General features: G+C 32.2%; 1 protein-coding gene across 1 annotated transcript in view; it reads right to left on the minus strand.

Moving 5' to 3' along the window:
* The window catches only part of LOC145306053 (bicaudal D-related protein homolog), an 80,319-nt gene that overhangs the window by 39,390 nt on the left and 22,110 nt on the right, over positions 1–18,819 (minus strand). The window contains exon 3 of the mRNA XM_080147981.1: positions 16,889–17,015. Coding sequence (XP_080004107.1) covers positions 16,889–17,015 — 127 coding nt within the window. The remainder of the gene's footprint in view (positions 1–16,888; positions 17,016–18,819) is intronic.

Here is an 18,819-nt window from a genome sequence, read left to right on the forward strand (position 1 = left end):
CTGTCTGAAGCTGAAGATTATATAAACTACTAGTTCTATAATTCTATCCATATAAGGGGAGCTTTACATATGTCCCAGGGTGGTCTTAGGCTATTTTTATTTTATTTAAGTCTTTAAATGGTTTTATACTATTTTTCTGTCCAAACCTTTCCTTTCAAATACGGAGCACTAGATGCTCGGGCGCACCCACTAGTAAAATGTAAAATAGTAACATAAAAACAGAGACAAATTAAGATTTTAGGAACAGAAAAAAGGTAATCTTGCTACATACTAGGAAAATTTCAACTGTTATTGGAAAAGTTTGATATTAATAATTTGTATCCACTAATCAAGATTTGATAAAAGTTTATAAAAAATCAGGCAAAGGAATGACAAAATGTATTTATAGCATTTTGGGTTCTAGTACAATTTACAGACAAATGTCCCTTCCTCCAAGTCAATCACTAGACACCCCTGTCCTGGATAAAATGTTTATTAAAAAAAACATGCGCGTTCAGTTTTTTTCATTTCCTGATAAATTTTTGTCCCCCGATTCCAAAAATATCTTTCCCGAAATCCTAGCTGTTCTATAAGATCTCCAAAACTGCAAATTACTTTTGTCACTGATTTTTCAACAATTTTTTACATAACTAATACAAAATTTTGTTCAAAACATGTTTTAGTGAACAGTAAAAAGTGTCTATTACACCTTAGAATATACATTCCTTGAATGCCAACAAGTCCTAACAGAATCAATAAAAATATACATGCCCTTTTGACAGTTATTAAAGTGTTAAACAGAGCCAATTTGGGTTTTAACTAGAAACGACATTGAAGGAGCAGTTTTTCAGACTTGACTAAGAAAAACAAAGTTGTAGAACTTGCCAAGCCTAACAATAGTTGTAAGATGAACTGTTGCAGCAGTGGCGGAGATTATCTGCGTCTAAAAAATATAAAACAGCGCATAGCAACGTTTTAGACTAGAAGGACTCATGTTATTGTGCTTTTCCAATAAATACAAAGTTGTAGAATTTGCTAGGCCTAATAATAATAGACATTATTGGCATCCATCTAGGAAACACTTTTCTGAGAAAAACTGAAAATTGTGAGTTTAACGTGAATAACAGTCAAAACAGTGATTGGTGGGTTCAAATTTTTATCTAATTCTGCCATCATTGGTTTGTTAGTTTGTTCAGACCACACCAATATTATTGCATCCTGAAAACAATGGAGAACATAATTGAAACTTGGACAAATAGACACAAATGTAGTCCTGTCATCTCAGAGAACAGCTGGAAAAAGTTACAAAGATCACAGAAACTCTCAAACTCATTACTGTTAACCTTAAGATGGCCCCAGAACAACATATGCATCAAGAAACAAAATTTTTACCAATCAAAAAACATTGAGTGATGAAATCAAAACAATACCTTTAGACTGGCCATCAACCTGACCATCCAGCATACACAAATTTTCACAGACAATTGCTAGCAATGGTAGTAGAGATTATCTGAGTCAAAAGTAAATAAAACCAAACATTTCAATGATATTCTCCAATTTTAGACAGGAAAGACTTCACAATTTTCAGTTTTGCTCAAAATGTCCAGAAAAGTGTGTTTAAGGTAGATGCAAATAATGTCAATGTTAGGCCTTGCAAGTTCTACAACTTTGTGTTTATTGTTAAAGCACAAAAAAACAGTTACTTAAGTTGCTTTGGGAAAAACTGAAAGTTCTGACATTTAATGGTTGATAATAGTTGTTGTTGAAGTTAGGACTCAGATGCACATGGAGACTGGAAGTGAGAATCCTTTGGCCAATCTTAGACTGGTAAGCTTTGCGCACACCTGATTGTATTCTATGCTACATTACAAGCTGACCTGCAATTTTCATGAAAGCTACTTTATTATTACATCTCCCTGGCCTAGAGTTTTGGCAGGTGTTCCATATCAAGCCACACTAATTAATGGCACTCTCATATGAGGAGCATGGACGAGGGAAAGCATGGTTTAAGCTGCTTGATATGTAGGACTTCCTACAAATCTCCCTCCTTACAACCTTAGAGCATCTCAGGGATGGTTGTGTGATCATAATCTGACAAATTCCGGCAGCATTTGTCAACCAAGTGCAAAGTCTGTGTGGGAACTCAGTTTCTCCCAACCACAGCATAGTGAGCTAACCACCACTTTGTAACAAACCATCATTGGCAGGTTCAAATTTTGGCTTAAATTCTGTTAGGTCTTCATTGGTTTTATTTTAGTGTCCGATGTTCAGGTTCCCTTAATATGAGTCCTTTTTGTCTTAGAATGGGCACTACGTTGCTATGCGCTGTTATATATATTTTTGACGAAGATAATCTCCACCACTGCTGCAACAGTTCATCAAAAATTGGCTCTGTTTAACAGTTAATAACTGTTAAAAGGGCAGGTATATTTTTATTGATTCTGTTAGGTCTTGTTGGCATTCTAGTAATGTATATTCTAAGGTGTGTTAAACACTTTTTACTGTTCACTAAAACATGTTTTGAACAAAATTTTGTATTAGTTATTTAAAAAAATATTGAAAAATCAGTGATATAAGTAATTTGCAGTTTTAGAGATCTTATAGAACAGCTAGGATTTCGGGAAAGATATTTTTGGAATCGGGGGACAAAAATCTGTCAGGAAATGAAAAAAACTGAACGCGCATGTTTTTTTAAATAAACATTTTGTCCAGGACAGGGGTGTAGAATTAGCACAATTATTAGCATAACAGACCGACAGATGAAAAAGCTGTTTTAGAAAAGTTTAACTGCTAAATAAATTTCACATTGTTGCCGGAAAACAAAAATATTTTTTCCTGGTAATTTTTTTTGCATAAATTGCACGAATTTCTACAGTTGATAGATTTTGTCAAGCTGCAAAAAAGTGGATCAGGTAAAAAATGCGCCGTATAAATTTTTATACTTTGCATTTTACTTCAAACATGCAAAAAATCATATTCAATAATTCATAACAATTGCGCTCGACTAGATAAAACGTACGAAAAATCGGTTGGTTCTTTTGGCGTACTTTGAAGCGCTCTTTTTAAACATTGTATCTATTGATAAGTTCGACCATCCTTTTAGGATATCGAGAGAAAAAATAATGTACAAAAATATATTTCGTATACCCAACATGATCCCAAAAAAAGATTTATGGCAATTATGGTTAAATAAATCATATATGAACATACATGGTGACCTTATTAAAGTCATAATATGACAACAAGGGCATTTATGTCCACAAAAAATGAAATATTTAAAAAAACACCCGTTTTTTCTTGACAAAAATATTTTTCTGTTTTTTCTTTTTTTCAACAAGGAAATGTTTCTAATAAATTACTTTGAACAACGATCTTAAATTACATTAGTAGGACGTACGGACTTGCATTATTTATAAAGTAGCTTCATTATTTAAAATCAATGTAATAAGATAAAGGCAATAAAAGATTTTGTTATTTATTTTACATTTTTTTAACAAGAATGAAAACCTACAAAAGAAGGGTGCTATTCGACCAATAAATGTTTTAGCGAGCGAGGGAGGTGCATTAATCTAAAAGAATATGGTCCCAAATGTTACATATTAAACACTTTTCCCCAATTTCCTTGTATTAAAATAATCAGTGACCAAATTTTTAATCTAGAATTTTAACATACAGAATGGCCAATTTTGTTTGTTGCCATATGGGTTGTACATTAAGAGATATAAGTTTTCCGGAATTTTAATGTAGGGAGTAGATTTGAAATCTGCATCAAATTTTAAGGATTTTTTATAAAATTCGTTTTTTGTAAAATTCTTTATCTAAAAGCGAAAATACATTTTAAGTTAATTAATTTTGACCAATAGGATAGGTGAATTTTAAACTACCTGCGCTCTAATTGGTTGAATGATGTACGACATCCAATCAGAGCGCAGATTTTTTAAATCCACCAATCATAGATGCCAAAATTAATTAACTTAATTTGTATTTCCGCTTTTAGATAAAGAATTATACAAAAAACGAATTTTATAAAAAATCCTTAATATTTGATGCAGATTTCAAATCTACTCCCTACATTACAATTCCGGAAAACTTATATCTCTTATTGTACATCAATGTTTCGTCCATTATCTTATCCATTAAGATCCCTAGACACGTCTGACCGTAGAGTAGCTGCGCTACTGAATTTCAGTAATTCGCAACGCAACATTGTTGTCTTAACCTCTTTTCGAGGAAGCTTTGTGTTTATCAAGTTCGAAATTAAATTCCTTATCATTAAACTAAAATTAAGCGCAAATGTCGTCCTTTTTGACTTTCCTTTAGTAATAGACGCGGCATGGATTGTTTATATGCACCCACGTTTTTCACTTTTGAATGAGACATGAGTGTGTGAAGATTTCGGAGAACAAAATTGGGCCTATCATTGGTCTCATAGTGTGTGAACGACCCTAGTATATCAGGGATTTGAAACCATAGGAACTTCAGGTAGAATTTGTTAATTTTATTAGGAAGAATGGTGTATAGGACGATTATATGTAGTTTTAAAAAGGCTTTAGCCAGCTAAGCATGAAACTTAATTATGATTAATATATGTTTTAGTAATTTTTTATGTGCCTTATTGTTGCATTTAACAATGATTTATTAAACCAAATAATTTTCCTTTAAAGCCAAAAGTTCCCAAAGATTTTTACCGTAGAGAAAAATGATTTTAAAAAAGCAAATAAGATTACGTGGTTATAAATAACTGGAATTATGAACTAATTGATATTGTAATTTCAGGTCTTTGAAATAATTTCATCAATAAATCTATATTCAAACCTGCTGTTGAAACTTGATGGTTCCTGGTATTGGGGGTTTGTATGTTCGCCAACTGATCTCGTGAACTTCCCGCTAATTCGGAAGTCAAGCTCAACCAAAGTGTCATGGTTGAGACAATTTCAAAGTATCTGATGAATAGGCGTTAGCATTCATCAAGAGATCAATAGCATCTAGATTATTGATGCAAAAAAGAAAGAGCTGCACAAGCAATTTCAAATGAATGGAGTTTGAAGGAGCTGCACAAGCGAATTTCAAAATACTGAAGTTGAAGGAGCTGCACAAGCAATTTCAAATGATTGGAGTTTGAAGGAGCTGCACAAGCGAATTTCAAAGAAGTGAAGGTTGAAGTTTAGGCATTAGCAAATTTCAAATAACCTGATGGTTGAAGGAGCTGCACAAGCAACTTCAAATGGTTCTGAAGAATAGGCATTAGCATTCTTCAAAGAATCTGAAGAATAGGCGTTAGCATTCTTCAATAAATCAATAGCATATAGTGTATTGATGCAAAAAACATTGACAATTTTTCTGTGAAATAATTACCTAGTGAATCAATATGGTGCTCACTAAAAAGCAGAAAATTGAGCGAGCTATTGCTATTGGCAATGAAAGGCTAGAGGTGTTTGACGAACAGATAAAAGTGTTTTATGAAAATCTAAAAGCCTGCCAAAGTTTTAGTTCATGTGAAAATGTGAATTTAAAATCAATTCGTGACATTTATAGTGAGGTCAAGGACCAATCTGACCTAATAAAAAGTCTAAAATCTGCCGTGGAGACTAGTGAGATGCGCAAGTTCAAGCGTGATTTGGATGAAGCTAGTGAACAGAAAACTGTTGCAGATAAAGTTTATGCATCGTTGGAACAGTGTACGAAAATTCTGCACTGGCTTGACAATGATTCAGACGACGTGAGGTCGAGCACTGTCGCCAGGAACCTCGATGTCGTTGAGAAGGTGAGGATGGACATGGGAGTGCTTAAAATTTCCATGGAGTTGCGCCAAGAAGTACGTGATATGTACCGAAGGCTTAGAGAGATGGAACGTCGTTCATCTAACTCGGATAAGCTTGGTGTCTGTGGCACCAATTATTACGACAGTTATCATAGTCGTATGTTGCATGAGGCTAGTGCTAGTGTGAATACAGTCTACAAATCAAGTTCTGCGCCTAGCACATGTACCTTCCTGCTGCAAATAGTGCCAGTTGTAGCACCTGGCGGCGGCGCCTGCCATGCCGCCGTCAGGTTTGATTCTGGTGCAAATCTATCACTTGTGTCTGAGAAGTTGTCCAGCAAGTTGAAGCTGAAATCTACCGGCAGATATACAAACATTTCTGTTGCTGACGGTAGTGAATCATCCTGCCGCAATGTGGTGTTCTATCTGAAGGACAGGGATGGTAATTTGAGAGAATTTGAGGCAGCTGTTATGCCTAACCTCGGAGGTGGCAACGAGATGCGCTCGGTCCATCCGGAAACCGCCGCCGAAATATTTAAGATGCCCCCAGAAAGATTTACATATATTAGTGGAGGCTTAGATATCATCATTGGAAATACACATCCTGACGTGTTTCCATCAACCTACCAGAAAGTGGGCCAGTCTATGTTGTGGCGAACCATTTTTGGTAGTGGTTTTATCTGTACAAGTGCTGACTATGGAGCTGGTCAGCAGAAATCTGCGTTTAAAGCTGCCGTAGCTGTTGATAATGAACCGGTTGGTACTACCGTAGCTGTTGATAATGAACCGGTTGGTACTGCCGTAGTTATTGATAATGAGCCGGTTGGTACTGCCGTAGCTGTTGATAATGAACCGGTTGGTACTGACGTAGCTGTTGATAATGAGCCGGTTGGTACTGCCGTAGCTGTTGATAATGAGCCGGTTGGTACTGCCGTAGCTGTTGATAATGAGCCGGTTGGTACTGCCGTAGCTGTTGATAATGAACCGGTTGGTACTGCCGTAGCTGTTGATAATGAGCCGGTTGGTTCTGCCGTAGCTGTTGATGAGAGTGCGTGGCCGGTTGGTTCTGCCGTAGCTGTTGATAATGAGCCGGTTGGGTCTGCCGTAGCTGCTATTATTGAACCTGTTGGTTCTGCTTGTAACGCTGCTGATGAACCTTTTGGTTCTGCTAGTGCCGCAGCCGTTGACAACATGGCTACGGTGGGTGTTGCCGTGGCTAATATTGATAATGATGTTAGTTGTGCTGCAGTTATTCCTGATGATATTGGTAACGATACTGTAGCCGTTGAGAATATTGTTACGGCGGGTATTGAGCCGCTGAATGATTCGGTTCCAGCCGGACAAGAGCCGACGGGAGTTTCGGTTCCGGCTGGACAAGAGCCGATCAGAGTTTTGGTTCCAGCTGGACAAGAGCCGACGGGAGTTTCGGTTCCAGCTGGGCAAGAGCCAATAAGAAATTCGGTTCTGGCCGGACAAGAGCCGACGGGAGTTTCGGTTCCGGCCGGACAAAAGCCGGTAGATGATTCTAAATTTTATGACAGTCACACTTTTATTACTTGCCCTGGTGCTGTCATGAATCAAGAATCGACTTGGCTGCTGCCAACCTTGCCGCCCGACACAGGGTAAGAGGCCTGCAAATGGCGGGTGGAATATGGCGGGTGTTGCCGCCAGAAAGTCATTGAAAAATTTCAAACCACACATATCTAATCTACAACATAAACTATTTATGTGAAAATGATCTTTAAAGAAAAAATATTGCAAGTTATATATTAAGCTTGTGAAGGGAACCTAAAAGGGTTCTGTAAAGAATAAGTATTCATTATTCAACTAATTTTATTGTTCATATTTAAGCACAAAAATTCTACTAAATTGTTTAGACTTTTAAAGCAGATTTTAAAAGATTTTGTTTCTTTAAGTATGACTTCGAAAAGCAAAAGTTGTGTGTATTAACTACCAAATGATTTTTGCAGATTTTTTTTAGATTGAGAAAAATAGATTTTTAAAATTATTTTTCGAGGTATTTTTCATGGTTCACGTTTGCTAAAAAAAATGTTATTTCTCAGATTCTCATATGAGATAATGCATTAAAGTAAAGAACACAACATGTAAAATTATTATGATAATGTTTAAAATATTTCTTATTATTATTTTTAAAAGATTATCGCAAAAAATCAAGATATTTGTTTTAATTTGTAAGCAAATAAAGTTTTTTCTTTCACTCCGGAGGCAAGGATTCCTAATAATCCACGCGTAAAGATTTTTTCTTCATTCCGAGAGCAGAGATTCGTAGTAATATATGTACCTAGCGACTTCGGACAATTTTAAACCTTGAGAAAGTATTTATAGCAATTATTTTCTTAGGTACATATATATTTTCGTTCATGTTTAAAAATGTAAACTCTATTTTCTATGAGATAAGCATTTATAATAATGAACACGATGTATGATATTATTAAATTATTGATTATTATTTATATGAATATCACAGAATTAATTTAAGATAAACTATGCATATTTTAAATTAACCTTTCCTTCATTTTTATCGCAGATATTAAAATAAAAGCAGTTGTTAAAAAATTATGATTAACAATTGATTCTTATTTTATGGAAATTGAGATTTTTTTAGTAAAAAAAAGCCACATTTTCATATGCCTATTTTTATGCCTAAAATAAGAATCAAATGAAATGCGATTAAAGTTTATTCTATTTCATATGCTCAAATTTAATTTTATTGAGTTTAAATTCTTTTCAAAAGTACAATTCATCAAAAAAACTTACCTGAAAAGTTTAACAAAAAGGAATAAATGTGTCGAGGTTGCGTGATTCGATATTTATTCTAAGAAAAAAAATCAAGTATTTTTTTTAGCATTTTTTTAAAAAAATTATATATGAATTTCAATCAAGCAAAACATTTTTTATTCAGATCAAGGAATGATTGAAAATTCATATTTAAAGTCTCATATATTTTTTACAAAGAAAAATTGGTATTTTTTTATAATTCCGATGAAAATTCTAACGAAGATATTATTATTTGCTATTCTTAAGTATTAAAAAGTTTTATTGTTGATTAAGATATTACAGTTCTTATTCATTAGGTTTGAAAAACTTTCTGCCCAAGGATTTTGAAAAATTTTTTCTTACTACTCTTTTTGATGCTTAACAAATTTAGTTTTAAGTACCTATAAATCTTAATTTTCTTGTCTAAGATTTATTTCGTTTTATTTTACCATTATTGTTTACATTTACATTTCAACCTGATTTCGTAGGTACTTATTGATTTATTTATAATGATTTATTACCTATTGATTATGAAATGATTATTATTTAGTATAGTTGTTACATTTACAACATCATAATTAATAGGATTATCTATTTTAGGATTTGTGTATGTGATCTTGTGATTGTCATGTGCATGGAGTGTTGTATGGTACAAACCAATCCCCATCCTTCTATCCTAAAATGTGAGGTATTATGAGTCCTAGTGAGGAGTACAATATTGTGTATGCATTTCACGGGGTTTCATTTAGTTAGGAGCAAAATTGTCACGTTTTCGGGATGTGGCCATTCTCATGTGATTATGGTGAGTTGAGTTTAGTGAGAAATGTTGCTAGTGCTCAGCGCGAAAAAAACCTTGAATCTCGTTAAGGAAGTTAATTTGACTTTCAAACGGGGGGTGTGTCTTAACCTCTTTTCGAGGAAGCTTTGTGTTTATCAAGTTCGAAATTAAATTCCTTATCATTAAACTAAAATTAAGCGCAAATGTCGTCCTTTTTGACTTTCCTTTAGTAATAGACGCGGCATGGATTGTTTATATGCGCCCACGTTTTTCACTTTTGAATGAGACATGAGTGTGTGAAGATTTCGGAGAACAAAATTGGGCCTATCATTGGTCTCATAGTGTGTGAACGACCCTAGTATATCAGGGATTTGAAACCATAGGAACTTCAGGTAGAATTTGTTAATTTTATTAGGAAGAATGGTGTATAGGACGATTATATGTAGTTTTAAAAAGGCTTTAGCCAGCTAAGCATGAAACTTAATTATGATTAATATATGTTTTAGTAATTTTTTATGTGCCTTATTGTTGCATTTAACAATGATTTATTAAACCAAATAATTTTCCTTTAAAGCCAAAAGTTCCCAAAGATTTTTACCGTAGAGAAAAATGATTTTAAAAAAGCAAATAAGATTACGTGGTTATAAATAACTGGAATTATGAACTAATTGATATTGTAATTTCAGGTCTTTGAAATAATTTCATCAATAAATCTATATTCAAACCTGCTGTTGAAACTTGATGGTTCCTGGTATTGGGGGTTTGTATGTTCGCCAACTGATCTCGTGAACTTCCCGCTAATTCGGAAGTCAAGCTCAACCAAAGTGTCATGGTTGAGACAATTGTTGTGCCATTGCAATATTATAAATTGCAATAAAACTGATTATATCTAGTTAAATGTCATTCTTGTAGCGCACAGACAAAATTCGCTAACTGTGATAGAAAAAAGAATTCTAGAATCTGTACAACAGATAATTATACAGTCATATATCACCCATAGTTAAGCTGTAAAAAAAGGAAAAAGAAATTATGGTTTTTATGCTAGGGTCAATTTAGCTTGATAGTTTAAAGGATTTTAAATTTATTTAAATTATTTAAAAATCTAAGTCTATGTTTCCCGAAGCGATTGTTTTTTTATTTTCCCCCGGAATTCACATAAAATGTTTTTTTTCTTCTAGATTTTGAATTTGCAATATAATTAAATTAGATAATGGAATGAGACTTTGAAATTTTACGTTACTATATTTAGGGCTCGGCAGGCGCAGTCTCAATAAGTCCCTCACCCCAAAAAATTAATAATCAAACCAGCCACCGCTAATCAGGATTAAAAACGAATTAAATTTTGCAGCAAACTTTCTTATTTTTTTACGCCTAGCTGATCTTCCATCTCAAATTCATTCGTTTTATAATTCAGCCCTAGAAAGGGCAGAGTAGCTGCGCTACAATACTAACCTCAAAATATTCATAAATATTGCTATTATTTAAATCATGACCTTATTCTAAATTTCCTACTTTTATGAGTTAATAATATTTTTACAAAGGTACACTACTTTTATCATTTTAAGTTGACAACTTTTTCTATTTTATCAGTCAAGTTTATAGGGCCGATATGGGAGTTCGGACAATGATTTGATTCTCCAGATTTAACATTGAATAAGGGATAAGACAACCGAGAATAAATTGATTTAAATTCCCAATAATGATGGACAAAATTACCTCCTTACATCCCTGCATTGGAGATGATATTTTGTCATCTTCTCCCCATTAAATAAACTTTTACTTATAACTTAAAAATCTAAAATTTGTAGTATCCTTTTATGTAAAACTAAAATTGGCAATGAAACGCAAATAAAATAAAAATATGTTAAATGTTGCAAAAAGTGATTTTAATATGCTTATGCGACCTTCGGGAAAGCTATCAATTACTTTTGTTTTAGTCAAAATATGAAAAAAAAAACTAGAATAACATGCATTTGTAAAAGTGAAGCTCATAAACAGCTTGAGATTTCGCTAACTTGCATTTTATAGAAGCTTTACACAAGTCCCAGGGGGCTTTTATGCTATTTTCATTTTTCTTCCATGTCCTTCACTAAGAATAATACAAGGCAATAGATAATGGAAGCTAGTTTATTAACAAACTAATAAAAAGCACTAGAAAATGAGACAAATGTTTTTTTTTGTAAATTATAATCATAGAAAACATGGCGATTAAATAAATCTACAACCTTTTATTCCACCTAATATTTGCTTCCAAAGGCTGAATTATTCAAATAACAATTAGGGTATAGTTTAATTTATCTTGAATTGTTCTATCCCTGCTATTACCAGAGATAAAAATTAGTTAAATTTTTATTTTTCAAAATCATAAATTATATCTAATTTTTCTTTTGTAGCTTTTACCTTTGGGGTATACAGATAGAGTTGTTGATAATTTTATTATAGCCATTGTCCTCTTCCTAAATCCCTTATAAAAAAAACTCTTCTCAAATTACAAATTATCAAAAAAAACAAATATAAATAAAATTGACAGCAGTTGCTTTGTTTCTAATTTTTATACAATGTAGTTATGTCCACAGGTAGTAGAGCAATATATTTCATTAAAACGAAATACGAACAATACACTGTTATACAGTATACAACAAAAATATTCAAGAATTATTTTTGATTTGCAATAATTGTGTATCTGTGTAACAAAGGATCGTTAACCACCGAACCGATATGATTCTCCTTTACATCTAAACTTTTTATATGACTATAGAAGGGTTTATGACAATTTGGAGGACGGTATCTCTTCCCTTAAAAGAGAAATCATCATTAGAAAAACTATCTCCCGCGAGAAAAAAAATGGAAATGGAGGGTATATTTTCCCTTTCTTTCCAATTTCCTCATGTGCCCCCAAGAATCCTCTACAATAAATAAACGTCAAAAATTGAATCTGAAAGTTCTAATTATAGGGTAGCTGCGCTTCTTAAAAATAAAATTATTGATTTTAATTTGGACGATTTCAAGACTATATTTTACAGTTACATTACAGTAGAATTTCCCATTAGATCATACAACAATGGTTATGTGATTAAACTGAACAATAAGAACTATGTCACTATGGTTCTGAGATAATGATTTTCTAATCATCTATTTTATGATAGATGATGCGCTCCACAGTGGGATCTTTTGCCAAAAAACGGGACATTTAGAGTAGACAAAAGTAAACTTCAATAAATAAGCTTGTATTTGAAGAAATGATGTAATTTCTTTTGCTTTAACTCGGAAATAACTTAAATTTTGCCTCTGTTAACTTCTAATGTGCATTTGGTAAGTACGTCTTGCTGTTTTGGAGGAGCGAAGCTACCCTATTTTTAAAAAATCTATAAAACTTCATAACTTTAGTTAGGATAGGAATATTTTAACAAAATCAACGTCTATGTAAATATTTCTTCAATGCAAACAATGTTTGTGAACAAGAATATAGCGTCAGGTGCACCCATTTCGAGTCCCGGCATTTTTAGGTAGGTCCAGTATAAGTAAAATAGGACACTTATAAGGCATGTTTTCAAATATTTTTTTTACAGATATAAACAACAATAACATAATTTTCAAAACACTTTTGATTTTGTGTTAATACCTTTGTTCTAGGTCTAGCTATCTTCATTTAAAGTTTGTATAAGAATATAAGCATAATTACTTAAATTATATTCTCTTTCAAACGTATAATTCTCTCTCTCTCTCTCTGATGCGTATATAATGTTTTTGCAATATTATAATTAATCTCCAAATTTGAATTTCTGCTGGACCAAAACCAGTTAGAACTACAAATTTTTTTAGAACACATGAAATTTAGCAAATTTAATTGCTAAAATAAAAGTATTTTTAAGTCATCTTTATTTAACGACTCCTTTATCCCTTAAATGTCCATTAAAACCGCGAGAACGGCAAAAATCGTTAAAAATCATGCCAACGGCGGCAAATAACGGCGAAACGGTTCGCCAGAGGCAAATGATGCATAAGTCAAGAAAGATCCGCCTTAATAAGTATAAAAATATTGCAGAGATGACTTTGGGCTCTAAAATGACTCCTTCCCCCTCTAACGGGGGAAAATTTGAAATTAACAAGAACGAAATTGTTCAAACCATGCAATGTAAAATGCTCAATTACTCAAAAACGGACAAGAAGCCCCAGGTTGTGAAAACTGTTTTATACACAATACATGTTGTATATTAATATTATTATTGCAAAACCCGGGGCCTCCTGTCCGTTTTTGGGTAAAATGGAGAAAACTGATTTTTTGGGGTTAAAAATCTTAATATTTTTGGTGAAATTTTCTCACAAAATGTCAATTTACACCACCAAAAAAATATTTTTTTAAATTTTTTCTTTAATTAGACATTGGTACAGGTATCTGAAAAGTACCTCAATAAATTTTTTTTTCATAAGATGAACATAAATGTATTTTTTGTTGCCTTGAAAAAATTGTGTAAAAAAATCTGGAAAATCATCAAAACTGAAAAGAAATTTTTCACTACCTTTTTTAAAAATGGCATAAACCCGCCAAAAATTAATATTTTTTAAAAATTTCTTTTCTAGCTGTCTACTTACAGCCATTATTAGGTCCTAGGATATATAAAAGTCGATTTTAGATTTTTTGGATGTCCCGATTTTTTTCAAAAGATCCCACTGTGCGCTCTTTGTTTTTATTCTGGCAGTAAAACAAATAGGTTAGAAAATCAATACTTTATGGAGCTTTAAGTTTAAATGAAAAAACATGAAGGGGGGAGACATTGGTTTAATATTATTTATTAAATTAGTTTTACCCAAAGTTTTATAAATAAGATCTTTAGCTCATTGGCAAATTTTTTTTGTAGACAATATTAATTGGTTTTTAGCTCTTTGTTTTTATTCAGGCAGTAAAGAACAAATAGGTTAAAAATCAATACTTTATGGAGCTTTAAGTTTAAATGAAAAAACATGAGGGGGGGAGACATTGGTTTAATATTATTTATTAAATTAGTTTTACCCAAAGTTTTATAAATAAGATCTTTAGCTCATAGGCAAATATTTTTGTAGACAATCTTGATTGGTTTGAACAAACTGTCATTTTTTTCATCAATAATTTTATCTACAGATGGGATAATTTTTTTTATTGTAATTAGTGATATTCGTAGAATGTAATTAAGTTAAAAAGTCTAAAAATCCTTGTGCCACATTCGATAAAATTGGTTTACAATACAGGCAGGTTTCTGGCTATTTTGTAAGTCGGAAGGTTGCCCATTAGTAAAAGTTGACCCTCTATTGTGTAGGAAGTGTTCTCCCAACCCCTTAACTAGGCCTAAAGCATAGCTGATCATTAGAATTAAAACTATTTAAATGGCTAATTGTGTCTTAACCATAACACTTTGGTTAAGTATGACTTCCGAATTTGCGGGAAGTTCTAGAGATCTTAATCATACGGACAAATCCCCCAACACCAGGAACCATCAAGTTTCAACAGCAGGTTTGAGTATAGATTTTATTGACACAAACTATTTCAAAGTCCTGAAATTACAAAATCAATTAATACAAAATTCCAGTTTTTATAACCACGTAATATTATTTGCTTTTTATAAATCTTTTTTTCTACGGTTAAGAATCTTTGGGTACTTTGGCTTTAAAGGAAAATTATTTGGTTTAATAGATCATTGTTAAATGCAAAAATAAGGGCACATAAAATTACTAAAACATAATAATTGAATCATAATAAAGTTTCATGTTTAGCTGGCTAAAGCCTTTCAAACTTAATAAATCCGTCCTATATGCCATTCAATTTAATAAAATGAACAAAATCTACCTGAAGTTCTTATGGTTAAAGCCCCTGGTATACTAGGGTTGTTCACGCACTATGAGACCAATGATAGGCCCGACTTTATTCTCCGAAATCTTCATCCACTCACATATCATTCAAAAGTAAAGAACGTGGAGACATCAAAACATAAACAACATTCCATGCCGCGTCTCTTTAGGAAAGGAAAGTCAAACAAAGACGACATTTGCGCTGAATTGGAATTGTGAATAAGGAAATTAAATTCGATCTTGATAAACACAAAGCTTCCTCGAAAAGAGGTTAAGACAAATTGATTTTTGTGAGATTTTACAAACAAGAAATTTAATAACTAAATAATATAACAAAAAAGAACAATAAGATACATTAGTGGCGTAGCAGAAAATGACAATATTTTTGGTAAAAAATTAACATTAAAGTAAAATTAAAAATATTTAGTATAATTATAATTTTCGCAAAAATATCATTTTTTATTTCAAGCAAATAATCCTGACATTACTACTCGACAATAGAAGAAAGTTACAGTACATTTACTCCAATTTATAAAGTGACTACTTCACTAAAAAAATATGGGATGATATATTTAGTAAACCAATTTAAAAAAAAACCAACAAAGAATCAAATTAGAAAAATTTTCATTGAATTTCTAAATTTAGGGAGGGGCAATTTCAACGAATAGTTTTTAAATTTTTTTTTATAAAAATTTTATTTCTGTAAGTTTAATTTCTTTGTTTTGATTAAATCAAATCAAAGTAATTCCTGTTTAGTAGCGTAGCTATTTTATAATTATGTACATTTATCTAGGAAGGGGGTATACATTGGATTATTGGATATGAATTATTCTGGTGCCTAAAGTTTTATATACAGTTTATCTCATTCGTTGGTTTCAAAACGTTAATTATTTCAATTCAACTTTAGTGGTTGGTTCAAACTGCCAGCGTCCAACAAACATTTTGTTTATTATCATAGGGAATGTACATCAATATGTAGTTTATTTTCTTATCCATTCCTTATCCATGCTTTTTATCTGACGAGTTAATTACTGGAAGAACAGCGAAGCTCTTAATATTCTTGGGTATGTCAGATATTAATGCATTTTTTTATGTGTTTGAGCCAAAATCTAATGACATACTAAGTGATTTATTGACAACATATTACTATCACCACCTTTTAAAATCCTATTTACGCCACATTTATAATAAATTGCTTAAAGTGAAAAGACAATGAAAGACAAAAGGTAAAAATTTGGCACAAAGTTTAATAAAATTGTTTCTTGATTTCTTAATGTTTTTATCAGAAATAGTCGGGATGTGATAAACAAAGAAAATTGAAAAATATCCAAATATTGTAGATGTTTCAATTTATGTATTGAAACCTTCAATGCTTTCCTGAAAGTGACTATTGGGCACAGACCCCCACCTTGCCCTCTCCATTCTTTTAGAAATAATAAAAAATAAAATAGGGGCCTAACACTTACCAGACCTAAAGTTATACAAAAAACTACCCCTTATTTTTATTTGGGAAGGGGAAGGGTGTATGTCGACTTGACGAGGCCCTTTGAGAGATATTGCCAAAACATCAAAACACAATTTTTGGTTAAAAAGTTTGAACACTGAAAATATAAACAAACTAATGAAGATTTATGAAAGTACCCAATGTTTTAATCAAATGAATTATAAAACCTGATTTATGGAACTTTGTGTACATGTATCTTTTAAAGTTTTATCTTAGGGGTAATAGAAACCCATGAAATTTAATCTAAAAGTTCCAAACTGCCTACCTCAAGTTTATTAGAATATTCTTCAGCTAATTCCTCATTTTTCCTCCTCAATTCCTCATTCCTCTGCAGCAAAGCTTTTCCAAGTTCTGCGGCAAGCTCCAGGTCCTTCTCTTTCATCTCCAGTAATCTAAATACAAGGACAATTTTATCTACAGCTCTCATTCTTGCGTAGTAATCATATCAACAAAAAATATTTAGTCATAATATCAATAATATTCAATATATCAATTCAATAATATTCACGTAATTTCATATTTTATTTCATATAATTTACATTATCTTCGAATTCTCAGGCGTTTGAAGAAATAAAAACATAAAGATAACAAGTCAGTCGTTGCCAATTCATGCCAATTTAGATATAAATCGACAAAATATCATTATTTCTTAAACGGTACCCTTTTCAGTCCTTTTGTCTGAGTTCAATTCACAATTGTCTTTCTGTTAAAACATCGGTCGTTTGTTAAAGCTGACAAATATGAATTATTGAGCAGCTTTGCTACTGAAAACATAAGGATTTAAATAAATATTCTTTATTTACGTTTAGAGATCAAAGCCTTACTTTCTATATAATCATTTGAACACTTAGATACTAAGTATGACTTCACTTACATGAGTAAATTAAATATGATAAATTATGACAATAATGCACATAAACAAGGATAACAACATCCAGAAATAGGAAAGCTTCTCACAAAGTTTAGAATAAATTGAAAATAAAGTTGGGGGTAGTTTTCCCTTTATTTGATATATTTGATAAAGTTATGTTACATTGGGTAATAGATGGCCTCTTAGGTCTAGGACCTCCCCCATCGCCTCCTAAATTGTAAGGGTTACTCTACCCCCTTATTTTCAATTCATTTCAATATGCTTTATATGATCCAAGTACACCATGGTATTTATTATTTAATCAACTTAAGTATCACCATTCCAAAATTCATCGATACAAGATTCTTTTTGTTGCTTAGGCTTAAAATTCATAGAAAGAAAATTACAAGGCAGTCTAAAATTAACTTCTACAAGAGACAAAATGAATTAGAAATGATTGCTAAAATGGAAATATATCTTTAAGTCTTAGAATAGCTTGTATTTTTAAAAAAATAGATTGAAAAACATACTAACTTTAAAACAGTGAACAATAGCAAACACAACTAGAAAATATGTGCTATGAAAAATTGACTAAATCACTTTAAAATGTTACATATTGAAGATTTTAACAATACTGTGCAGATATATTCATAAAATGTTTATCATACTTCAGGAAAATAGGGATTTTGCGCCCCCCCCCCCCCCCAAAAGAAGGTTTATCCTACATCTGGGATACAGGGATATTGCACTCAAAGAAATAGATTTAGCTGAAAATATTTCAGCATATCAATTTAGAAGAGTAGATATTATATAATGCCGTCAAGGTGCATAACCATCTCTTATTTTGAAGCAAAGATGAAAGTTAGGTGTAGGTAGTTTTTTGTTTGTTTCTTTATAACATTAGGATTGGTCAGGTTAGGTTAATTAGCCTCGCTTGTATAGGCCCCGCAGTGTTATGGCCACCATTAGTGGTTATGCATAAGAACCCCTCTCCCTTTATTTTTAATGTATTTCTAATGCAAGGGGGGAAACTTTAGTCACTTTGAGGGAAAGCAAAAACTATCTGCATCCCCGCAATATGACTTTGATATCTTACACCTTCAGTCAAACCGCTTGATAGGCGATTGACCCACTACATGCTGCCTGATGAGGGAGAAAAAAATATAAAATACATCAGTCAAATAATGCAATAATCAGATCAGACAATTAAAATGATCATGATTTAATTTAACAAATACAAAGCATCAAAATGCCGCATTATCGGAGGTAATTTTAGAGGAAATGTCGTCTTTACTGACTCAACAGAATAAGGTTTAGGAGGCATAAGGATTTTCACAAAGAGCACG

The sequence above is a fragment of the Acartia tonsa genome, chromosome 14 (assembly GCF_053477335.1).
Source record: "Acartia tonsa isolate MP-2025a chromosome 14, ASM5347733v1, whole genome shotgun sequence".
NCBI classification, from domain to species: domain Eukaryota; kingdom Metazoa; phylum Arthropoda; class Copepoda; order Calanoida; family Acartiidae; genus Acartia; species Acartia tonsa.